The sequence below is a fragment of the Nuphar pumila genome, chromosome 1 (assembly GCF_984573655.1).
Source record: "Nuphar pumila chromosome 1, dmNupPumi1.hap1.1, whole genome shotgun sequence".
Lineage (NCBI taxonomy): Eukaryota > Viridiplantae > Streptophyta > Magnoliopsida > Nymphaeales > Nymphaeaceae > Nuphar > Nuphar pumila.
In genome coordinates this window covers 183,065,736-183,092,157 of record NC_143249.1, presented here as the reverse complement: position 1 = coordinate 183,092,157, position 26,422 = coordinate 183,065,736, and the positions used below count along the sequence as shown (strand labels likewise).

Sequence of the window (26,422 nt, the reverse complement as noted above, 5' to 3'; positions counted from 1 at the left end):
CCTCCACCAATCGATGTTACCCGCCCCACATAAATAGACAGTGGCAAATGAACCAGTAGGATTTATCACATCACATTTACTGAATCCAGAAAACGAGCTTAATTCTGTTACGTCCAGAAATTCCAGCGGCCAACATACGGAATGTGGTAAGTCAACAATTGTCACGATTGAGTGAATCTTCTTCTGGTGAATAATCCACAAACTTATATCCCATCAAGAGACCAGACGCTCTATTTACATTAACAAGAAGAGGCATGATTATCTGTCCATTATAGCAAACGAAACAAGAAAAACAAAAAACATACATGCGAGAAGTCCTTCTGACAAGCAACAACGTTCCAAATGTCATTTTTCCAGTGACAACAAAAGCGTAGGACTCATGTGAGACGAAAGTTCAGCTCCTATAGGGATTCATCTTCATGATACAGATACAACCCTAGCCCAAAACGGGCACATGCCATGCAGAAAGCGAGAGATTCCGCTTCAGCAACTGCATCCTCCACCTGACCATTAGTCGACGCTGTGCCACAAGATTCACGGAATGCCTGGCTCACCAAACCCACAAGGACATTATCAGTTTCATAAGCAGTGGGACATCGAGCATACGCGACTCACAACTGAACTACACGTTTTACATGCAATTTTCAACATCTTAATCAAAAATAAATTTTCCCTTCTGATGGCCATACGACAGTGGGATTCTAGACATCCAGCTTTCTCTTTTGGCCCCAAAAGAAATAGTTGTCATTAGATTGAACCATGCTAGTTCCAGTTGTTGGATCATATGAAACATTCAGTATCCATATATCACGTTCAACGTTCAAAAACATTGAGCCTACCACAGGCCCCTTTTTTCATTGCAAAGGTTCCTGCCAAAACTACTTTTCCTTTTCATTAATTAACTGTAAAAAATTAACGCAAGCACCAAATATTTAACAAGGAAAAAGCTGTTACCACATACCAGATCTTCCCTGCTAAATATCGATATCCTTTTTAGATAACAATATTTCATAATTTTGATCATTTTGTGTTTGTTTCATTTTGAAAATGCATATTATAATTAAAAACAAACATAGCAGTTAACAGGTTTAACAATGAAAGACATGTTTAACAATGTTCACCACCAACTGTTCTAAAATTACAATGAAATTGCGCACCCTCCCAGGTAGCCCAAGTGGCAGCAGACCTGGGGAGAAGGTGTTGACCTCTTCCTCCCAGGTTCGACTCCCACCGGGTGTGCAGGTGCCTTTAACTGGTGGGTTCCGTAAGGGCTTGGGTGTCAGCGACCTCACCTGGGGTTTACCTTGCAGGAAGGCAGGCCCATTAAGTGACCCGTTTCTCAGTGAGGGTTCCTTGTCATAAAAAAACAAAACAAAGGTATTGCATGCTCTAGTTGCATTATAATATTCCAGTATTTTAAACAATTTCTTTACCAATGAAAAAGAAAACTACCTGACAACGCTAAGGCAATAAGTGCGACATCCTCTAAAGGAATAATGGAAAAATGTTTCCTAAGAATAAATATTTCACTTTACCATCCATGAGTTCCACATTTCAAAACTTAATTGCATTTTAAGGACATACCAAACCCAAAGCATAAGTAAGAAAAGCAAAAGGAAATTTACTTTAAAAAGATATCTAAAATTCTAAATGGAGAAATGAGCCAGTGAATACACAATGATCATTTGGTTAGGAAAGCATGAGGTATTGTTATTTCTTAATGACATTTCAGCATATGCATTGGATCCTCTTTACATACAATGAATTAATTTATTCCCAACACTGAAGCAATCTTCTTATTTAAGAAAAATAGATAAAAATATCCCATCAAGTAAAAATCATCAAATCAGTTGCTAAAGAATTAAGTGAAGAAAAATTACCAACAAATGATTGTTGTCAAATGCAAAGGTATGTCAAGTTTTTCCCCATCTCCTTGTGCCATATTAGATAATGATATTGATGAATACGGTAACTAAAATATGTAAACTGGTATGCACCGAGATTTTTATAGTTTTTTTTTCTAAAATGTCACCATACGGATGCGATCTAGATGCATGGTTTTATAGAAACAGACTCTTGGATCATCTGAATCAATGTATAAGAAGGATCTTTTAAGGCTTGAAATCAACGGATCAGAATTTTCGTAAATATGCAAGCATAAAAAATCACATTTCTTGATCTGATTACGATGATCCAATAGTTGATTCCAAGCAAATTGATCGCGCCAAATGCATCTCAGGGTTAGATTTACAAAAAAAACTACGAAAATCTCGGTTCATACCAGTTTACATATTCTAGTTTTCCTTATGCTGGATATTCATTTTTATGACATTTATCTACCAGACCCCCTTAAAAAACATACTTGCATGTGTTTTTTGTTTAATCTAAACTCATAGATGTGATCTCCATGCTTTATTTAGCAGAAAACATGTACTAGTTTAAGCATTTTGTATATTTAGATGTGTTTTTAGCTCAATGAAAAAATCAACGGTATATATTGCATCAAAAACTTGATTCACTACAAATGAAGAATTCTTGTTAAATTGATTCAATCTAAAGCATAGTTTTTAGGAAATAAGTAATGATAAACACATCTACAGGTTTGGATTACACAAAAACAACTTGCACAAATATGTTTTTTAAAGAGGTCTTGGGATAATATGGGAGATAAATGGTCTCAAAGATACACATTACTCTCTCTCTCTCGCGCGCTATATATATATATATATATATATATATATATATATATATATATATATATATATATATATATTCAAAGGGGAGTCCCTTTTATGCCTCCAATCAACCTAATATTCACATGCTGACTAAGAAACACCCATTAATACCTATTCCTCCTGCAGGACAACCGACTTTTCTTAAAGTCAACATTGAATTAAAGTATGAGAATTATTTCACATGGGAGTTCTGATCTCCATATAAGGCACTTGAGATTGTCATATCGATGATTCTGTAAAGGATCCATCGCCTATATTTTCAAACAAGTAAAGCACAATGGTTCATGGAGTATAATAGTGATTGTGTGTCTATCTTCACTTGAGAGTACTACTCAGGTTCATTGTGGACTAGAATGGCCAGAACATCATGACAAATTGGGACAAGAAGAAGATGATGGTGAAGAGACACCCTATTCAACGAGAACATTTGCCACTAGGCTCCTTGTCTCATTATAATATTAGCCTTATGCATAATATAAATGAAAAACCTACATAAATAACTATAACATAAAATAAGCAACAAAAGACTCTTTTCTTGTTCTGAAGTCTCAACTCATCAAAATAAGGGGGTAGTCTGTCAAGTATGAGTAGGCAACAACAACCTCAATTTATAGTAAATATAGTTAAACAAGTTGAGCTCAGGCCTGAGCTTGGGCTGAGAGCTCAAGAGCTTGTTGGGAGGGGGAAAAAATAGGCATAACTGATATTATGGCATTTCATATATGGTCTACATCACAACAAGAACCATACCCACAGCAGTATCATTTATGATTAAAGCTGCGAGGTGACATGCCCCATTGTTTCCACTTTTATTGAAGTAACCAAAAAGAAAGTGAGTTCAAACAATACCTCTCCATCAGATCCACGAATTGTCAACCGGTAAACAACAGTAACATTCCCATCATCGGAGAATAAAATGTTTCGTATTTCTCCACACCACCCTGCAAACAACCTCAATCAATTATGCAAATACACACCCAGAAGATAATGTTGTTAATGAACTTCCATATAGACAAAAATACGCAGAACACACCCTGCTTTGAACAAATGCAGAATTTTAAGGGTGTGTTAGATGCACCCAGAGATCAGCCAACATGCAGATCAAAGTCAGATTTAGCATGGGCCTCACGTCAGATCCAACCTTACCCCAAACAAGAGTTACTCAGATGCTCAGATCTGAGATCCACAAAATATAAAGGAAATCCTTGGATATCTAGTCTGATTGGGGAAGGGTCAGGTTTTGACCAGGAATCTACGGTCCAGATGCTAGGATCTTAAATCCAGGTGCATTCAAGTGCACCCTTATCAAATCAGTGGTTGAACCATTTGCATGTGTTTGGTGGAGAATCTGCCCACTTAAAATATAAAAAAACATACACAGACACAAATACTTTTCTTGTGTGTATTGGAACAGGGAGGGGAAACTGAGTTCTTAGGGTAAGTATTTGTGATTAACATCTGTTTGTTCAGGTATATCCATCTTCTTCTTCGTTCGATACATAATCCATAATATGCCTTTAGTCAATGACATCATTCGCTGGAATAAATCTCAAATTTTCTGGAACTTATAGTATCAAAGCAAGTTTCCTCTGTTATGATAGCAGTTTCTTCCAGAAAAAAACTACTATGCATTACAACAATCAACATAAACATAATAAATGCATGCTTGTACTTCAAATTTTTATCAAAGAAGCAGAAGACATTTATCAAATATTTAAATATAGGAGATCACAACCTTTTTCTACAAATATCTGTTTAGTGGCCAAGTTCTTTTCTTATAGTTTTCCATGTTACAACTTCCATAACAGTTCCTTGGCCAAAATGGTCAGGAGCCTGGTCTTGACACTTCAATTCAGTATTTACTTTTGTTCAACTCCTAAAAATTTTATACATATACATTGCACGTGGACACACACACACACACACAAAGTACATACATTGGGCACATGCACAGGCACACACACACATAGATAAGAGCAAGAGAAAGAGCTTGCCAGACTCCTTGCAGAAGGTATAGGGACATTGTGGAAGAAGCAATTCTCCTTAGATTGAATTTTTGTGCTTCATGTTTTACTTTACATGCTATACACACACACATAGCTCTCTCTCTCTCTCTCTCTCTCTCTCTCTCTCTCTCTCTCTCTCTCTATATATATATATATATATAGAGAGAGAGAGAGAGAGAGAGAGGCATTTAGCTCCTAAACAATTTTATCTTCTAACCACCCAAACATGCAATTATTTTTTGCTTAATTTAAATTTGCAAATGTGTTCATCATTGTTTATTAACTAAATACCATGCTTTAGATTAAATCAATTTAATCAGAAATTTTGATTTTTTTTATCAGCAAGTTTTAACGTGATATGGCTTGTTGATTTTTTAACGCTCTAAAAATGTTTCTAAACATGAAAAGTGCATCATGTAAATCATGTTTTCTAAAAGTAAATTACATAGAATACATATGTAAGTTGAAATTAAGCAAACACCTATGCATATGCCTTTTAAACCATTTAGATGGTTTAGGAGATAAGATTGTTTACGACTTATATATATATATAGGGTAACTGAAATATGTTTACTGGTATCAAGGTTGTCCGTATTGTACCGTATTGTACAATTTGGCACAATATGTATCGTTTCCATAGGGTGTTATGATACGATACACACCTGTAACTTATGATATGCCCCTGTATCTTACGATACACTAACGATACAGGGCATATCTTAAGATACGCTATAAATGCACTTATTTAAAAAAAAAATCGAAAATATATAAGGCCCCTTGTGGCTAGTTCATATTCATCCCTAAAGAGCTTAAGAGTGATTTAGAGAGATTTTTTTCAAAACAAAACAAAAAGATGATGTTGATGATACCTTAGTTGTCAAAGGCGGCACCTAGGTGCTGCCTAGGCGACCTAGACGCTGCCCCACCGCCTGGGTGACTAAGTTTGGGCGGTGGGGCCTTATATTACAACCTAGGCTTGAGCCTAGGCCGGTCCGCTTTGTTTTTTTTCGTTGACCTGTTTTTCAGCTTATAAAAGGGGGAAAAGGAACCTTTTCCCACTTTTTCACCCCTCTCGCTCGGTTCTCTCGCTAGGGCAAAAGAAGAAGAACCTCTCTCTCTCTCTCTCTCTCTCTCTCTCTCTCTCTCTCTCTCTCTCTCTCTCTCTCTCTCTCTCTCTCTATCGATATATATATATATATATATATATATATATATATATATATATTTTGCATGTGACATGTATGCGAGTGAGAATTTAATATTTGATTGTCTATGATCAGTAATCTGCTTCTCCTTTAACTTTTGTTGCACCGGTTCATAATGTATTGCAGGTTTTTGCAGTGGATATACACCCAGGTATTTTTATTTTCTTGGATCAGTTAAGTTGTTTATGTAAGAAAATGGAATCCTTCAACAAACTTCAAATGCTTTCTCACTAATAAACTCTCTCAAGAACCATAAAGGTTCACACACAAGGCAAACACTTAAGAACCACTAGGGTTCACACACAGAATACTCAAAAGAGGGATTCCAAATGAAAAAGTGAAGAATTGATTTCATTAAGTGGGACAAAACCCACATACACAAGATAAAATACAATGGGGTAACTCCCCATATATATACACAAAAAGAGAGGGCAAGGGAGAGTTCTTGGACAACGACTCTCACAGCTTTTGCTTTTTGACTTACTAAAAAAGCAAAAGGTCTATATTATGTCAAAAAATGAAAAATAAAATAAAAAGTAAAAACCTAACTAACCTATGCTATTGTAACTAAACTGAAAAAAAAATTTACATATTATGGGATATTTACATATGAGATTACAATTTTTAACGCTCCCCTTCAAACTTGCAGTTGAACAATCGAAAGTTTGTCCAAGAAAAAGTGAAATCGAGAAGTAGCAAGCGGTTTAGTAAAGAAATTTGTCAGTTGAAGTTTTGAGGAGACATAGGTAAAATCAAAGGTGCCTTGTAAAAATTCCTCACGTACATAGTGGCAGTCCATTTCGATATGCATGGTTTGTTCATGGAATGTCCGATTGTTGGCAATGTAAATGAAACTTTTATTGTTACAACATAGTCGTGATGCACTTGTACTTGTAACACCCATATCATGAAGTAGTCGTCTCAACCAGACCACTTCCATGGTGGTGGTAGCCATGGCTCTATACTCGGCTTCAGTAGAAAAAAGAGAAACCTTCTGTTACTTCTTACCAGTGTTATTAAAAACGCGCCTCAAGGTGCAAAAAGTGCACCTCGCCTCAAGGTGAGGGCCTTTGTGTCTTGAAGCGCAGGCATAAAGCATAAAGCCTCGAGGCGTACGCCTCGAGGCAAGGCGTGCCTCGAGGTGAGGCGTTCACGCCTCATTTGTTTGGTCAACTGAGGGTCAAAGCCCTCATTTGACCAAAACTAAAATTTTATAAAATCAGGGCCCCCGACCCTAATGAGGGTTGGGGGCCCTAATTTTTCTATCTTATCTCGCAATCTCTCTCTCTCTCTCTCTCTCTCTCTCTCTCTCTCTCTCTCTCGTCTCGATCTCTCCCACCTCTCTCTCTCGCAGTCCTCGTTTGGGTTGGAGTTGGTGTAGCACTGTCAGCATTATTCTCTTGGGTGAGGAATAGTAAAAAAAATTGTTTACTTAATCATAGTTATTATAGTTTCTCTTTTTATAACAATGTTTGTCTCTTATTTGGAAACGATTACTTTTTGCAGGTAGCGACAAAATTAAAGGTGTCTCTTTTCCATTTAGCAATCTAGTTTTAGTCAAGTGTTTGTAGAATTTATTTGTTTGCTATAGTTAAGCTCTCTATTGTTTTGGTTATAGTTGTAGTTGTTGATCTATTTAAGGATATTCATATCCTTTTGCCAAGAATATAGACAGGCTATGCTTGTTTTCTCTTTACGTGACATAGGATGCAAATATTGTTAATACACTCTGTTTTTCTCTACTTTTGATCTAGAGTGCAATAGCTCATCACACTCACACCTTTGTAACATTCGTCTTTATGTTCAGTACATATATGTTTCTGTCAAAAAGAAGAAAAAAAAGGTTGGCCCACCTCATACATAATAAATTAAATTTGGAAACAAACTAAAATACATTCAAGTAAATAATTAAAGCATGCATATCGGTTGAATGTTGGGACATTGGGACATTGTATGGTTTCTTTACTTTTTCAGTTGACTCACTTAAAAAAAGAAAGAAAGAAAGCTAAGATGCATTTTCTAATTATGACATGACGTTCTTAATGCATCATTATAGGTTATTATGAGGGTGAAGACATGTTCGTTCTCACTGACTTCATGTGTTTGTGTTTCCATTAGTTTTCAATTTATATATGTTGATTCTTATTGAATATGAATCTATTTTTTTGTGTTAATATATATTTTGTTATATGTATTTTGTTACATGTTAATCTCATATTTTTTCAGTATTTATTTGAGATTTTTTATTTCTTGTTGGTTGTTGCTTCATCAATAAAGCATTTTTATTTATTTATAATTTTAGATATTTTTTAAAGTTTTTTTAAGTTTAAAAAAAAATTGAGGCTTATGCCTCGCCTCGGATTTTGGTGGTGTGCCTCGCTACGCCTCAACGCTTTTCACAACACTACTTCTTATACCTCCACGAGATCAATGACTCTCCAAGGAACACACACAGTCCAGTAGTTGAGTATCGATCATTTGAATCACCTCCTCAATTTGCATCAGTATAAGCAGTTAATTCTAGTGTGGAAGAAGCTGACAAAAACAGTCCTCTAAAAATGAAAGTTTTAATATATCTAATAATGCGTAACACAACTCCCATATGAACAGAGGTGGGGGCATGCTGAAATTGACTTGTTGTGTGAACAGCATGTGCAATGTCAAGTCTTATGATGGAGAGATAAGACAACGCCCCAACAAGTTATCTATAAGGTGTTGGGTTCTCAAGAGGTTCTCCATCGTCAATTTTCATTTTGATGTTCACAACATCAGGGGTATCAACATGTTTGTCATTTGTGATTCATGACCTGTCAATAATATCAAGAGCAAATTTAGATTGAGTTAGTAAGTAACCTTAAGGAGAATAAGCTACTTCAATACCAAGAATTTTTTTTAAAAAACCTAAATCACTCATTTTAAAGTTGGTTTTGAATTTTTTTTTATATTGTCAACTCTCTGTTTATCACTTCCTGTGATGATCATGTCGTCCACGTAGAGAAGAAGAATGATGATCCCTGCATTAGATTTCTTAATAAACAAAGTTGTATTAGTAAGACAAAATTGAAAGCCAAAATCAAGCATAACGTTATTGAATTTATCATACCAAGCCTTTGGGGCTTGCTTAAAACCATATAAGGCCTTATGTAACCGAAGAGCTTTTCCTTGAGAAACTTCAATGCTAGGAGGTAGTTCCATATAGACTTCTTCAGCTAGACTTCCATTGAGAAATGCATTCCTGACATCCATTTGAAAGATATGCAATTTTTTTATAGAGGCAAGGGCTATTAGAGTTCTTACGATGGTCATTCTAGCGACTGGTGCAAAGGTTTCTTCGTACTCTATGTCATATTCTTGGGAATAGCCTTTGGCAACTAGTCGAGCTTTAAATCGTTCAAGAGTGTCATCGCTCTTAGTTTTAACTTTGTATACCCATCGACATCCTATGGGCTTTTTCCCAGGTGGAATGTCTTGAATAGTCCATGTGTTTGCCTTTTCCAAGGCATTTAACTCAGTTGTCATAGCTTCGACCCATTCTGAATGTTTTTTGTTGTATTATAGTTTGAAGGTTCTATATGGGAGTGTAATAGGGCAATATATGCTTGATGTTTTGGTGAAAAAGATTCATAGGATACAATTTTTTCAGGCACCTTTGACACCCTAGATGATTTTCTGGTTTCTATTTGATCCTGTGCTTTAATATATTTTTCTAGAGCACAAGGTTGCACTAGATTTCCTCGCCTGAAGTATTGAATGTAGTCTGGATGAGATGTTTGAACATTGATTATACTATTTTGATCTTCTAGATCAACTTCTTCTTCATTAATTTTTGGAACTAAGTCCAACAAGGAGTATTCATCAACCTCTCTAGGGTTTTTAGTTTTAAAAAAAAAAATCATTTTCTAAAAAAGATACATTTCGTGACACATAACTTCCTAGTTCTGAGATCAAGGCATCTATAGCATTTTTTATTGCTTGCATAACCAAGGAATGGCCCGAAGGAAAAGCTTGTCATTTTTGTTGGAGAAAACAAACATTTGCAACAAAATACTCTTAATCGCGAATAATCTGGAATTTGTTTGAAAAGTTTTCAATAGATGATACATTTTTTAACAAAGATGATGGCATTCTATTAATGAGATATACGGCGGTTAGAGTTGCTTCGGCCCCAAAAATATTTGGAACTTGATAAGTAATGAGCAAAGTTCTTGTTGTTTTTATAATGTGTCTATGTTTTCGTTCTGCTAAACCATTTTGTTGTGGGGCATATGGGCATGACTTTTGATGTAAAATACCATGTACATTTAAGTAATCGCTAAATTCTTTAGATAAATACTCTCCCCCTGAATCAGTGCAAAATATAGAGACATCATTCTTAAATTGGTTCTTAACCAGTTTATGAAATATTTGAAAATGTAAAAATACTTCGGATTTATGTTTGAGAAAATAAATCCAGGTATTTCTTGTAAAATCATCTACAAAAATGACAGTATGAAAACCCTCCTTCTGATATGACAGGTGCAAGACCCCATACATCCGAATGTACTAACTCAAGAGCTTGAGATGAGATAAAATTTCTTTCTTGAAAAGATAATTTCTTCATTTTTCCAAGAATACATTTTTCACATTTAAATGTCTCAGAATTATAAAAGTTTTCCTTATTTGAAAAAAAAAATGAATTTTGGATATGTTAGGATGACTAAGTCTTCTGTGCCATAAATCAAGTTCATTTTCTGAACATTACAACAAAACGTATTCTTGAGAATTTCCAAAAAATCCATGTAGTATAGGCCTCCTTCTCTATGGCCTTCCCCAATCAGCTTCCCTGACAGGTTGTAAAACACGAAAAAAAAAATTTAACTTTAATTCGGGTCGAATCCGGACCCGACCCGGACTCAATGGAGGCACTGTCTCTCGTGCCTTTTAAAGACAGCAAGGCAAAGGGGGGAGGTCTCTTGAAACCCCCTTTCCCCCCTCGCTCGCTCGTCTCTCTCTCCCCCGACCACCTCTCCCACTCTCCTTGCGTCTGCCGAGTAGCTGCCACCCGCGACCCCCTCCGACAAGCTCCTCAGGCAACCCCCAGGTACGCCTCTTCTCCCCTATTTTTCTCCTTTTCCTTCCATCTCTCTTTCTCCCTCACCTTTTGGTTGCGCAGGGAGGGGGGCGAGCTGCCTCCCTGCTGCCCTAAATCGCAGGGGAGGGGCAAAGCCCCCCTCCCTGTGACTCCTTTTAGCGAGGGAGGGGTTGAGCCCCTCCCTACACCGTGTTTGGTAAGGGAGGGGCCGAGCCCCCTCCCTGTGCCCTCTGGTTGCAGGGGAGGGGTCGAGCCCCTCCTTGCACCCTTATATGTAGGGGAGGGGGTCGAGCCCCTCCCCGCTCCTTGTTACGGCAGGGGAGGAGTAGAGCCCCTCCCTGCTCCCTTTTTTCCGACAGGGGAGGGGTCGAGCCCCCTCCCTACACCCTCGTTGTTCAAGGGAGGGGTTGTGATCCTCCCTGCACCTTCCAGCGACTACGTACCCTTTGGCAGGGATGGGGCCAAGCCCCTCCCTGTGCACTCGTTTTACAAGGGAGGGACCGAGCCTCTCCTTGCACCCTCAGTTTGGTGGGGGAGGGGCCAAGCCCCTCCCTGCGCCTTCTCCTTCTAGTAGGCAAGGGCGTCGCCCCTGCCTCCGCTAATTTCGGCAGGCAGGGGGCGAAGCCCCTTGCCTCCCCCTTTGTGGCTAACGGGCCTGCCTCTTTGCTTTTCGGCTGGTAGGGGCAAAGCCCCCTTCCTCTCCCCCCGGAATCCTTCGCTCCTGCCTGTTCGCATAATCTCCAGGCACGGGACAAGTCCCTACCTCCTTGCATGCTTGACAGACAGGGGTGAAGTCCCTTGCCTCCCCTTCGTTGTTGATAGGCAGGGGCAAAGCCCCTGCCTCTCTTCTACTTTGTCAGGCAGGGGTGCAGCCCTGCCTGCTCTCGCTTTCTGAGGGCAGGGGTGCAACCCCTTGCCTCCTCGTAGTTTGTTGACAGTAGGTCAGTAGGGGCTCGCAGCCCCTGCCCCTGCTTCTTATGCTGATAGCAGGTGCGCAAGGGCACGATGCACTGCCTCTGCTTCCTTCATGTTAGGTCAGCGGTAGTGCCCCCGACCTTCTGTTTTTGGTGTTAGCTTGCTAAGACTGTCGCTTTTGCAACTTATACGACGGATCTCGCTCGTGCTCAGCTACCCGAGCCGTCAATCGTTTACACCCGTAGGCGCCAGCAAGCTTGCAACTCCTCAAGGTAGAGGAAGATTGCACGGATGACTTGGACAATTGAATTAAGTTCAATTAACTAAAAATGACAATTAAATAAATATATATGCATATATATATTTATACAAGTACGTTTTTTTAACTCAATGACGCGATTTCGCGATCCTTGTCCTTTACTTTCTGTCAGTCTTTACTTTGTCGTCGCGCTTTGTGCCCAGACTCATGCTTTTGCAAATGTTTCGTTATTGCCTTGTCATTGCAGATGACGCTCAAGTTTTCGCTCATTGCATGTGCTATAAAGGCATCCTTGTGGAGGATGCAAAAGGCATTTACCGCTCTCCCTCTTGCGACAAGAGTTGAGTCGGGAGCTAGCGATACATCCTCGTCTAAGGAGAGGGATCCCTAGCAGGGATCCTGGCTTTTCAAGTGAGCAATCCTGCAAAGTAGAGAGAATTTAGGGAGGTGCGCAAAAGCATCAAAGACTGCCCAAATCGAAGTATTTGGAAGGATGTGATTGGTTGGTTTTGTTCGTCTATCCGACATATCTCAGGTAACCCTAAATTGGGGCTTGAGCGAACTTCTTAGCGGAAGGCTCTGTTGAGAAACCTGTATCTCGTCTATCGGGTCATGCAAGGCATGTAGATACCACAATAGCGGATGAGATTCTTGAAAATCGCATGTCAAATGTTGGCACGAGTTGTTAGTTGTTTCAAAAGATAAAGAATGTCAAAAGTAAAGTTTGAGAAACATTAAATCTTTGTGAAACACTTCTGTTGAGGCTCCTATTGAGGAGCTATCCCCTTTCATCATAGAGTACTTGTAGTCGTGCAGTACACACTAATACTGCGATGATCGGATGAGACGGTCATGCGACCTCGAACAGTGTTAAATGCACAATGTTGTAAACACATAAAAATGGGATCGCCTTCATAAACAAGATGCTCATTTGGTCAAAAGACCAGAGCATATAGAATGAGTCGTCAGTTAATTTAACCCTGACGCACTCATTCGCCCTTGTATTTCTGTCAAGGGAGATGATGGATCGGTACAAAACTTCAATGGACAGGTTGTTAACAACCACCCCACGGGCAAAGATCCGGCCTCCCCAGTCATTGGAGTTAGGGGAAGGGACTACCAGACATTATCCTATGTGGTAGATCTCATGGACTTCTGCAAAAGTTGGATGCATCCGTTGTCAAGTATCTGCCTTTGGGGAATCTTCTATCGGCTAAAGTCGTCCCCTTAGGAGCGGACTCAACTAGCTATTCGGGTTATTGAAAATATATAGAATAACAGACGCTCGAACTAGTCTCATTTGTTATTACAATTTGTCTACGCGTACCCGCAGGCCAGAAATTATCGAAATATAAAGTTTGTTCACACTGGTTGATGGATCATGAGACTTTCTTGTTGCGTGGTAGTTCATAGCTTACGATCAAATGAATCGTCACGTTGTGTTTTGACAGTTGCAATGTTTACCTGCTTTAAACTGCTTACCTGTTTAACTGCATATCTGCTTTAAACTGCTTAGCATATTGAATTAAATACTCTTAATTCAGTTTTTTGTACCTTCTCTTGTGCACCTACTAGTTTTTCGCGAAACTAACTCATTCCATGGGTACAGGTGATGATTAGGTACACCACGGGCGATGGCGCGATGGCAAGATGACTTCAAGATTTCCTCTTCCTGCTCATAGCTCGCGTCCGGGACATTTTGGGTTTTATAACGGATTTTCCCTTGGATATCTGAATTTTATGCTATTTGGGGAACTTCTTAAATGAAAATGGCTTTTCCAAGTGCTTTGCAAGTAACATGGATTGTGTGTTTTGGTTCTTTCAGCTAACGTGCCCAAAGTTGTCAACTTGCCTTTCTGAATTTAACAAAAGAATAATCTTCCGCTGATTTCATAAACAAACTCGGAAGGAAAGAGATTTTTTCTAGTCTCTTGTCTGTTTTCTGAAAGGTTCGCAAGTTTGAAATTTTGGAGCGTTACAGTGGTGATCCTGCACTTGGCAGCCATAAGAAGAGAAGGAAACGTTATATCCATGGTCAGATAATTGAGAAACGGATAAGAGATTGAGGTTCAATTTTGGAATATATCTAATTTATGGAATATGAAATCCTTTTAAGTTTTGAGAAGTTTTTTCAAAATTCCTTATTGCTTTAATTTCTAGTGATGTTCCATTAGCAGTAAAAACATTGGACCCATTTGAGTTACGACATTCGGATAGTATTTCAATATTCGGAGTCATATGGAAAGAAGCACCTGAGTCAAGAAGCCATAGAGTTTTACCAGGATCGGAAGTGCTAACTAAAGAGACTGCAGCTCCCGTAGATGAAGATGCTCCCTTGAGTAGAGGTCCAAGAGCTTTCACCAATTGTGCCAATGACATGCTTTCAATGGAAGATTCGTTTGATTCTTGTGGTGGTCTGACGGCGGCGGCCTTTTTCTCATAGGGCCTTTTCAATTTTAGGCAATGGGTTTTTACATGTCCCGGTTCACGACAATAGTAGCAAATGATTTTTCTTCTCTCAAAATCATTTCCTTGTTTTTCATTATTTCCCCTTCCATAGTTAGGAGGTTTGTAAGTTCTGACAGTTTTCGGGTTTCGAGACAACTAGAACTGAGTCATCATTCTTAGAGATTCTACTTTTGAGTCTATTTTTTTCCATACTTAACTCATCTATTGTGTCTTCTATTGAAGGCACTTTTCCACAATGAAGGAGGATAGACTTAGTGAAGTGGATTCAAATTCCGATCTTAATCCACTAATAAAATGAAAAAAGTACTTCGCATTGATTTGGTTTTGGCAGATTTTAATATATTATGGACAATGCCACTTTTATTCAAGAAGAGTTAATTTTTTCCACAATTCCGACAAGCCATTATAATACTCCCTAATGCTCTTGTCTCCTTGAACCATATTTCTTACTTTAATTTGAAGATTGCACACATGTGCAATATCTTTAAGAGAATACATTCTCTTAAGATAGTCCTAAGCTTCATTTGCATGCTTAAAGTTTGCTAAACTTGAGCATTTTTTTATATCAACACTTGAAATAAGCCAAGACATGATCTTGGCATGTCCCATCCTTCGTAAGAATTAGAGTAGGTTCCTCATCGGTTTCATCTACTAATCCTCATAAATGCTTCCCCATATAAGATGCTTCATAATTGAAGCCCATGTGACATAGTTGAAATGATTTAGTTTAATGGGCTTAACGGTGACATTATCATTGTCATCCATTTTACAATATTTAGGAAAAGAGATAAGAGAAGAAAGAAAAAAACTAAATGGAAGAATACTCTATCACAAATGATGAATACGAATATCCTTCAAACTTTTTACGCCTTCACACGATCACCACTTTAAAAAGGATCACTTTCTTGCAAGAAACTTGTGACATATTTTCCAATGCACCGAAAGAACTTATCTTGATTGCTTCAACCAAGCTCTGATACCATGTAAGAAAATGGAATCCTCAAACAAACTTCAAATGTTTTCTCACGAAAAAACTCTCTGAGGAACCAAAAGGTTTATATTATGTCCAGCTTTTGCTTTTTGACTTAGTAAAAAAGCAAAAGGTCTATATTATGTCCAAAAATGAAAAATAAACTAAATAGTAAAAACCTAACTAACCTATGCTATTGTAACTAAACTGAAAAAAAAGATTACATATTATGGAATATTTACATATGAGATTACAATTTTTAATAGTTTCTACATTTGATTGGCTTCCTATCACTTACATAAGCAAGTTTTTTATGAAGACTATAAATTAATGCTATGAATGTTAGTTTTCACCATGACAACATAACCTGGTGATTGTGTGTGAATTATTTTGATCATCATGACTTGATGGAAAATTGGACCTAACTTTTATCGTTGGCCATGCTGATGTTTTACATGCTTGGGGAGTTGGGAAGCTGAACAATTTTCTTTAATTCATTTGTTAAAAGAACCATGTTTTATTAAATATTTTTTGTTACTTTAAATTCATCCTAATTATTCTTGCAGCTGCAAAAATTGGGAAAGGAGTCTTGTTAGACCATTCAACAGGTGTCGTCATTGGTGAAACTGCTATTGTTGGGGATAAAGTCATAATAATGCAAGTGATAACGTGTGTGTGTGTGTGTGTATATATATATATATATATATATATATATATATATATATCTTCTTGTACACCATAATACCCGATAGGGGTTTTATGGTCTTTTCACATAATACCCGATAGGGGTATGTATTTTCTTTTCTTTTTCTTTTTTAATTTATTTATTTTAAGCCACATAGGAGGGGGGGGGCACCATAGAGTTGGGGGGCCAACGACTCTATTGGGAGCCCCCTTGTGATCCCTTGTGTGTATAAAAAGGGGTATTCCCCCCTGCGTTTTGTAATGTTCTTGAGAGCTCCTCTTTTAATAAAAAGAGTGTATCTTTTTATTTGTAGCCTGTAAGGCCTCTTCGTATTATCCCTTAGTGGATTGCCTCTTTGTGTGCCTTTGTGTTAAGTCCATTGTTGGACATTGTGAATGCATTTGCATTCTTGATTCTTCCGCATACTTCATTACATGGTATCAGAGTCACTCGACCCTTGTAAGGTGAAGTCATGACTCTCTCTCTTCTTTATTCTCATACTTCCTTATTGAAGCAATAAAGGTCAAGATCGACCAATCATTCAAGCTAAATGGCAAAAATTACATGATGTGGGCATCCGCAATGGAGAATAACCTCAAAGGAAAAAAACTTTGGGGTTATGTAATGGGGTCCGCTCCGGAACCTCAACTTGAGCTCACTAAGAATGAAGGAGGTCAAGAAAAAGCATTTGAGGGAGATGTGCCCCTCAAAGCAATTGAAGACCATCAACGACAAATAGAAGATTGGGAAAGCAACCATGCAAAAATCCTAACATAGTTTATAAACAACGTTGAACTCAAGGTATGTGCAAATATTGAAAAATTTCACCGAGCCAATAAAGCTTGGTTTTTTATGAAGGGTATATATACCCAAAAAGATCTTGCAAAGGCCTATTTTTTGCAAGAGAAAGTTAGAACTATGAAACAAGGTGATATGAGCATCCAAGATTACTATAGTACTCTAAACCCTTTATGGGATGAATTGGCTCTTTTAGAGCCTAAATGGGTGGCTATGAAGAATGTGGAGCTTAGACAAAAACAAATGAAACAAGATAGATTGTTTCAATTTTTATTTGGGCTTTGTCCCAAATTTGAACAAGTAAGATCCTCAATCCTTCATAGATATACTTCCTCCATTAGAGGATGTCATTGCCAAAATTACTCAAGAAGAGACTCAGCATGGCATGAGTAAAAGTGCGGATGAAGTTTTTGTTGTATCTAAACCCAACAATCATGTTAAAAACTACAAACCTTCCCATTTTGGAAAGCAACGGAATGGTGGAAGGAAGATGATTATATGTCATCATTGTTATGAGCTGAGACATATCAAACCCGCATGCCCAAAATTGAATGGGACTTTCAAGCCTAAGGTGGTTTTCGTTGAGGAATCCTCCACTAAAGAAGATGAAAGCAAAAGCGTGGATCTCAAGGACACACTTGGTCAAATATTCATAGCTCTCCAACAAATCTTAAAGGCTACTTTCTCTACCTCTGGTGCCGCCATTGCTTCTTTGTCACCTCCCGGTACGTATTCTTGGATTTTAGATTCCGAAGCCTCTTTTCACATGACTCCCCATAAAAGTGTGTTAACCAATGTATGCATCAATTCAAAAATATCTTGTGTCTCTACGGCCGATGAAACTTTTCTCAAAATAAATGGCATTGGAACTTTAAATCCTAAAAAAATTCAAAATTTTTTTGTTTCAAAAGTAAGAATAGTTCATAAACTAAATCTCAACCTTTTTTCTGTTTCCCAAATTGCCGACCATGGATGTGAAATATTTTTCTCATCTAGGGTGCTTTGTGCAGGATCTCTAGTCCGAGAAGCGGATTGGGCAAGGCCATAAAAAGAGATATCTTTACTATATGAATCACTTGACGCTCTCTACAAACTTTTTTTGTACTTATGTCCAAGATAAAAGTATTGAAACATGGCATAAAAGACTTGAACATCTAAATTATTCTAAAATGTATCTTTTTCCTTTTAGAAACAAATTTTGTAAAGAAAAAGATATCAATTACAAAGATTACTTTTTTGGAAAAATGAAGTCTATTCCATTTCCTACGAGAACCTTTATTTCAACAAGACCTTTTGAATTGGTGCATTCGGATGTGTGGGGACCATCTTCGGTTCTATCTAAAGGTGGTTATTCATACTATGTGACGTTTATTGATGATTATACTAGATATGTATGGATCTATTTTCTTAATCTTAAATTGGAAGTCTAACTATTTTAAAGAATTTTGTGCAAAAATTCAAAACCAATTTCAAAGTCACATATCCATTCTTAGATTCGACTCCGGTGGAGAATATTTGTCAAATGAATTTCAAACATATTTAAAACAATATGGCATTTGTCATCAAAGATCAAGCCCAAGAACTCCTCAACAAAATGGTCTAGCGGAAAGAAAACATAGGCATATTTTAGAAACCACTAGATCATTACTTATTTTTAAAAATATTCCTAAAAATTTTTAGGCCGAAGTCGTGTTAACTTTCACTTACTTAATCAATCGAATGTCGTCCTCAAAATTAAATAACATCTCTTTTTATAAAAAACTTTTTAAAATAACACCCGATTTCAATCGTCTTCGTATTTTTTGATGTAAATGCTTTGTTCTCTTACATAAAAGAGATAAATTATCACCAAAGGCAATTGAATGTGTATTTTTAGGATATGGTGAAAATCAAAAGGGCTATAGATGCTTTGACTATAAAAACAATTAGTTATATGTTTGAAAAGATTGACCTTTTTAGAAGATGAGAATGGATTTAAAGTATTAGACAAACAAAATGAAATTGAATATATGTTTCTAAATGAACTTTTAGAAGATATAAATAATGACTCCTTAAGTCATTCAAAAATATTAGAAGATACACATAATATTGAAGTACCACCAACTCATAGTGACAATCTTCATGTTTACACCCGAAGTGAGCAAGAGAAACCTATTAGTGCTTTAGAAAAAGTCTCGCAACTTAACGAACCTCTAGAAGAAACTTCCCTTAGGCGATCTTCTAGAGAATCAATTCCACTCAGTGTTGTGAAAAGCATTGAGGTGTAGCAAGGTGCTCCACCAAAAACCGAGGTGAGGCGTAAAGCGTAAGCCTCAAAAAAATTGAAAACTTTAAAATATTTATTAAAATATCTAAAAATACAAATAAAGAAAGAAATGCTTTATTGATGAAATAACAACCAATAAGAAATAGAAAATCTCAAATAAGTACTAAAAATATGAGATTAATATATAAAAGTAACTAAAACTGATTATATAATTGAAAAATATATGAGATTAACCAAAAGAAGTTAAAATATACTAAGAAACTTATTACATAACTGAAATAACTGGAAAATATATGAGATTAACCTACAAAAGTTAAAATATATGAGATTATTCTAAAAAATATGAGATTAACATATAAAAGTAACTAAAAAAATGATTACATAACTAGAAAATATATGAGATTAACCAATAAAAGAAAAAATATACTAAGAAACCGTTTACATAACTGGAAAATATATGAGATTAACCAACAAGAGTTAAAATATATGAGATTAATCTAAAAATATGAGATTAACATATAAAAGTAACTAAAAAACTGATTACATAATTGGAAAATATATGAGATTAACCAACAAAAGTTAAAATATACTAAAAAACTGGTTACATAACTGAAATAACTGAAAAATATATGAGATTAACCTATAAAAGTTAAAATATATAAGATTATTCTAAAAAATATGAGATTAACATATAAAAGTAACTAAAAAACTGATTACATAACTGGAAAATATATGAGATTAACCAACAAAAGTTAAAATATATTAAGCAACTAATTACATGACTGAAATAACTAAAAAATATATGAGATTAACCAACAAAAGTTAAAATATAGTAATATACTAAGAAACTTATTACATAACTGAAATAACTAAAAAATATATGAGATTAACCTACAAAAATATTTTTGATTATGTCTCAGAAGTCTTGTTTTAAAAAAAAAAGTGTGCCTCAGGCTTGCGCCTCAAGGCGAGGTGTGCCTCAAGGCGCGTTTTTGATAACACTGATTCCACCTAATAGGTTTGTCTCATATGAATCTCTCTCACCTAATTATAGAGCTTGTCTAATAGCCTTACATTCTTACTATGAGTCATCGCATTACAATCAAGCAAAGAATATATCACATTGGATTGAAGCAACGAGGGTAGAACTAGATGCTTTAAAAAAGGCTGAAACTTTAGAAATAGTTCAACTTCCTCCAAATAAAAAAGTTATTGGATGTCGTTGGGTTTACAAAATTAAAACAAAAAAGTGATGGTTTCTTAGAACGCTATAAAGCAAGATTAGTAGCTAAGGGATACTCAAAAGAATATGTCATTGACTATGAGAAGACTTTTGCCCCAGTGGCTCGAATGATTAGTGTCAGAACCCTAATTGTTGTAGCAACATCTAAAAAATGGCCTATATTCCAATTAGATGTCAAAAATGTCTTTCTTAATGCCCAATTAAATGAAAAAGTTTATATGGATCCTCCATCGGGAATTACTGTTGAACAAGGTCAAACTCTTAAACTATTAAAAGCTTTATATGGTCTTAAACAAGCCCCTAAGGCTTGGTATGATAGATTTAGTGCTATCATGATTAAGTTGGGATTTCATTCATGTTATATTGACACTGCTTTTTTTGTTAAAAGTGCAAGTAATAGTATTGTAATTCTCTTACTTTATGTTGAAACCCAAATGACAAAATCTCAACTACTGGTTTTTGTGTTTTTTTTAGAAGATTCTATAATTGCTTGGAGATGCAAGAAACAACAGAAAATCTCGTTATCTTCTACTAAGACTTAGTATCGGGCTATGACAACTACTACAATGGAACTTGTGTGGCTTTGAAGTCTTCTTCAAGATATAGGAGTTGAAATTTTTGGCGCTTCGAAGCTTTGTTGTGATAACAAAAGTGTCATCTATATTGTCAGCAATCACACCTTCCATGAGCGGACCAAACATATAGAAATGGAATGTCACTATGTTCGTGATGAGTATCTTCGTGAGACAGTTACATTGTCATATGTCACATCCGAATATTAGCTTGCTGACTTTTTTACTAAAGCGCTTCTTGCTCCCCGCTTCTTGTTTCTCCTTGGCAAACTTTTCGTAATCTCCCTGTAAAGTTTGAGGGGGGTGTTAACATATGTATCGATATATATGTATTTCTTCTTGTACACCATAACACCCGATAGGGGTATTATGGTCTTTTTACATAATACCCGATAGGGGTATGTATTTTCTTCTTTTCTTTTCTTTTGTATTTTTTTAAAATTTATTTATTTTAAGCCACATAGGGGGGGCCACCATAGAGTCATTGGGGCCCCCAACGGTCACAAATGTGACCGTTGGGGGCGACCAACGATTCTATTGGGAGCCCCCTTGTGGTCCCTTGTGTGTATAAAAAGGGGTACTCCCCCTTGTGTTTTGTAATGTTCTTGAGAGCTCCTCCTTTAATAAAAAGAGTATCTTTTTATGTGTAGCCTTCTTGTAAGGCCTCTTCGTATTATCCCTTAGTGGATTGCATCTTTGTGTGCCTTTGTGCTAAGTCCATTGTTGGACATTGTGAATGCATTTGCATTCTTGATTCTTCTGCATACTTCATTACAGCAAGCACATTCTCAATTCTTTTGGTGTAGATCATGGGAGAGCGCCTACCATCTTCTGATTCTTTATGGATCAAAGTTTCATCATTACAGACTTCTTTATAAGTCATAGACTTTTACTAATTAATTTTTTTGTATACATGATTTTTTTTTATTGTTCATTCACATTGTTAGTTGTATGGTTTGTTTATTCAATTGTTAATTTATTCTTAATTTGTTTGAGCAGATTATGTAATATAATTGCTTTACAGTGTTCGACGACATGTTATTATTTGTCTATTGCTTATTGTTGATTGATTTTATGTTGTATACATGTTTTTTTGTTTACATATTTTGTATGTTTTTTAATTTTTTTTATTTGGGGTACCGCCTAGGCCTTTTTAGGGGCTCAACGCCTAGCGCCTATGACAACTAAGGATGAAACTCAATGATTGGTGTTATCTAATTCATTTTTTTTATTTTTTAAAAAAATATTTATGTAAAATTTTTAAGCATTAAAAAAATAATGTGTTTTTTTTTATGTAAACACACATTATTATGAATCTTGTAACTTATTAGCTTAGATTCGTTATTTAAGATGCATATTATTTCATAGTTTGCATTTTTCTTGTGAGATTGTCATTTATGGCATATTATTTTGATTTTTTAAGGTTCAAGGTCTTATGCATGTCATTCATACCAAGACATAAATGGTTCATACGTGATTTTATGGTTGTATTTTGTGAAATTCATCATTGTTTCATGTGTTATGATTTTTTTATAACTTTTGCTATTTTTTATTTTTTTTTATTTTTTTGAAAATTTTTATTAAAATTTACAATATGATATGATACAGGGTAACTATGGGCCCGATCAATACGGGTTACGATATGATACATACAACCTTGACTGGTATGAACCAAGATTTTTATAAATTCTTTTACTATTTTTTTTTTTAAATTTCACCATACGGATGTGATCTAGACGCTTGGTTTTATAGAAATAGACTCTTGGATCATCCAATTACGATGTATAAGAAGGATCTTTTAAGGGTTGAAAATCAATGGCTTAGAATTTTCATAAATATTCAAGCATAAAAAATCGCATTTCTTGATCCAATTACAATGATCCAAGAGTCGATTCTTGGCAAATGGACCATGTTGAATGCATCTGCAGGGTTATATTTGTAAAAAAAACTAGGAAAATCTTGATTCATACCAACAAACATATTTGGTTAGTAAACATATTCTAGTTTTCCTATATATATATAAAGAGAGAGAGAGAGAGAGTAACCCATATCTTCAAACGGGTTTCTCTTCAAAGGCGGTTCGAACGCGCGGCTGCGCATCCAAAAAAATTGAAAAGAGGACATTTAGCGGCGGTTCAAACCGCTAAAGCCCGGGTTTCCGCCCAGGGCTTTAGCGGCGGTCAAGACCACCGCTAAATGTCCTAGGCGCGTTAAAAAAAAGGTGTGCCGCTGATCGTGCGCAAGATCAGCAGTGCACAAGTGTCTGAATTTTTTGGACACTTTAGCTGTTTGAAGTTACAGGTCTCTCTCTCTCTCTCTCTCTCTCTCTCTCTCTCTCTCTCTCTCTCTCTCTCTCTCTCTCTATATATATATATATATATATATATATATATATATAAGCTAATTAAAATGACCAAAACACCCTTTAAAGAAATGTTTTAAAAATGTTCAGTTAATTTTTAGGGCCAAAAAACAACTTTCATTTTTTTAAATTTAAAATAGCAAAAAGCATACTTTGTGTATGTTGACTTTTTGTTTCTCTATAACACAAAAGGCCCACTTTACCCCCAAAAAATAATCATGTGATTTAAAAATGTTACTGTTTCTAAGGGTGTTTTGGTCATTTCAATCAATTGAACACTACTAAGTCAACATAAAAGGTTCAATGTTAGATAAACCTATATAACATAAAACACAAGCCTTTGCTCATCCATTCACCATACATTTGGGATGTAACTCTTCACCAGTCAAATTAACTTCTCAAACACTTATTTCACTTAGAAGAAACCTGATTCCAGAAGTATTTGGCAACCCAAAAGCCCAAGACATGCCCAGAGTCCAGATATTGTATTAGATGGGCTTAGGTAAATAGGATTCATAAACAAGTGAAATCCAGATATAGAAACAATTAGATGAGAAAGCAGCTAGAATAGGAACAAAATAATATTAGGAAGCATAGGTGGAATGGTATAACCTGGGGCAAAGAAGCTCAGCATTCGGTTCGCATGATACCTACAAAACCAGAAACCAAATTTTGTAAAAGGCAAAATCAATTCTATCAGCCAACATATTGTGGAAAAAGGAGGAGGAGCAGAAAGGAATGGAGGGGAGGAGAAATCGTGGTAATGGAACAAAAATAATTCATCATCAAACCAGCCTATGGAGAAAAAGGCAAACAATGATGTATAATCCACCTCTACCAGATGCAAAACAAGATCTATGAACAACTACAAAGTGTTTGACGTGTTGGTAACAGCAAACATAAACTATTTGCAAGACAACATATGCAGTAATGCCATATGCAGTCCTTGTCATCCGCAGTAAACATCAAAATGAACTTTTGATCCATCCACTTATTTGTATCCGTCCCAACTCCTTCACATGTATAGCTTCCGACTATCTGCCTGCATTTTGCGTCCACATGTTTGAATTCGAAGTAAAAAACACCCATTGAAAGATAGCTGATCGGATTGGCCCGCCTGAGCGAACTTGCAATGGACTTGTCATCTTCAAGACGAATAACAACCATGTTTTGGCATTTTAGGGGACTGAATGGTACAGCAGACAATGCATAGGTGGTTTTGCTTGGCTTCCATGTCTTTAGGAGAAAAGGAAAAAACAGATGGATAGAACCGATCAAACCCTGGCAATTACATCCTTGAATTTCTCCTCCGGCAGATAAAGGAAAAGAAGTAATATGTGAGCCGTACACCAAATAAGATGTGTAGTTTTTTGTTTTCATTGCATGATCTTTTCCATTATTGTGGCTTCGGTGGGAGGACTGGATAAAAGTGAGCTAGCCAGTGAAGACGTCAGGCGAAACTAATCCAGGTTTTTATCATCATTAGCGGCAGCAGCAGCACCAGCAGCAGCGTCATCGTGATTGGAATGAAACAACGTTCTTAAAGATGGCTTTCCCCGATGGCTAATCGAAAGAAGATTTCAGATCCAACACACGCACAGCGAGGCCCATCGAACCTAGCATGGCTATACAACTGAATCTAGCACATAAGTGAAGGGAGAGAAAGAAGGGGGGTTAGTTTTAGTTACCAGGGGATGTAGTTCTGACCCTTGAGGGCGTCAGTCTTGATGATTTTATCGGGGACCCTCTTGTTAAGGTCCCTGAGGATCTCAACCAAGGGGCGAGTTATGCATGAGGAATTGGGAGGATTGTCGAGCGGAACCACGTAGTTGGAATTGGGAACACCGGCCTTCTTCATGCCGCTCTTGTTGCTGGCGTCCGCAGCGCTCACCCAGAGACCACCCACTCCCCTCCTCCTCCCCTTGAGGCTGACGCAGGCTGGGCCTGAACCACGCCATCTCATCGTCGGGAACGCCGGACTCTCCACCATCATGTTCATGTTCACTGTAGCGACTCGTGCAGCCTCCATGACCTCCCCACTCCCCAGTCGATCAGGATCGGTTCGGGAAAGAGAAAGGGCGAGGGCGTGTCAAATTTGAAGTCGTTGGGTTGGCGTGGTGTCGCGCGGCGTGGGCATTTTTGGACGGGGTTAGGTAGGTGAGCGTTCAAAATACTCGACATTGACGCATCAAACCAACCTACCGAGCTGCCCCTCCCCCACCCACCATCTCTCTCGATCGAGAGAGAGGGGACCAGGTTGATCCATGAGATAAACGGCAACCAACAAACCACCACCATAGGGGTTTTTTTTTTTTTAATTGTTCTGGGCCATCTATTCAAGGTGCTCCACCTCCAATATGCCGTTTATTCAGAGCATGAATTCAGGAATTGATCGGATGAGGTGCAATCACATCGCATAAAATCCTTTTCTCTCTCTTTGAGAATAGATGAAATTTGAAGAAAGTGGTGTTAAATGGTTTTCTTCATCCAAGTGACATTGATAAAAAAGGCTATTTATTTGTATGATCGTTTTTAAATTAATTTATTTGTTATGATCACATAAATTTTAATACTAATCAATTCATTTGCTGGGACCGAACCATATGAACAGGCTGCCAAATTAATGTATTGAGTAAACACTAAATATGTACGAGAGTAGCATTTTCAACATTGGTTAATCGCATTCATCATAGTTCATTGTGTACTAAAAATACGTAGCCAATGCCGTGGTTTACTGAAAACAGAAATTTACAAATGTCAACAAATATTTATAATCCATTCCAAAAAGATTAAACGAAGATGTCATTTGAGAAAAAGTTATAAGGAAAAAACTAGGGCGAATCAGGTGCAATCACATTGGACGCTT

General features: G+C 36.9%; 1 protein-coding gene across 1 annotated transcript; it reads right to left on the bottom strand.

The window, feature by feature from the left end:
• Positions 1–158: 158 nt before the first annotated feature.
• Positions 159–25,639, bottom strand: RAD52-2 (cobalt ion-binding protein). The gene is made up of 4 exons (XM_090001680.1): positions 25,245–25,639; positions 24,169–24,206; positions 3,585–3,676; positions 159–545 (listed from the first exon to the last, which is right to left on the bottom strand). The coding sequence occupies exons 1-4, from the start codon at positions 25,583–25,585 to the stop codon at positions 402–404; spliced, it is 615 nt and encodes a 204-aa protein (XP_089857806.1). The 5' UTR covers positions 25,586–25,639; the 3' UTR covers positions 159–401.
• Positions 25,640–26,422: the final 783 nt, after the last annotated feature.

What these genes read in the sequence shown, in the direction of transcription:
- RAD52-2 (XM_090001680.1), bottom strand. Translation starts at nt 25,585, where the DNA reads ATGGAGGCTGCACGAGTCGCTACAGTGAACATGAACATGATGGTGGAG. An exon ending in GGTCAGAACTACATCCCCTG is followed by an intron (nt 24,207 to 25,244) that starts GTAACTAAAACT and finishes CTGGTTTTGTAG; the next exon opens with GTATCATGCGAACCGAATGC. An exon ending in GCTGAGCTTCTTTGCCCCAG is followed by an intron (nt 3,677 to 24,168) that starts GTTATACCATTC and finishes GGTTGTTTGCAG; the next exon opens with GGTGGTGTGGAGAAATACGA.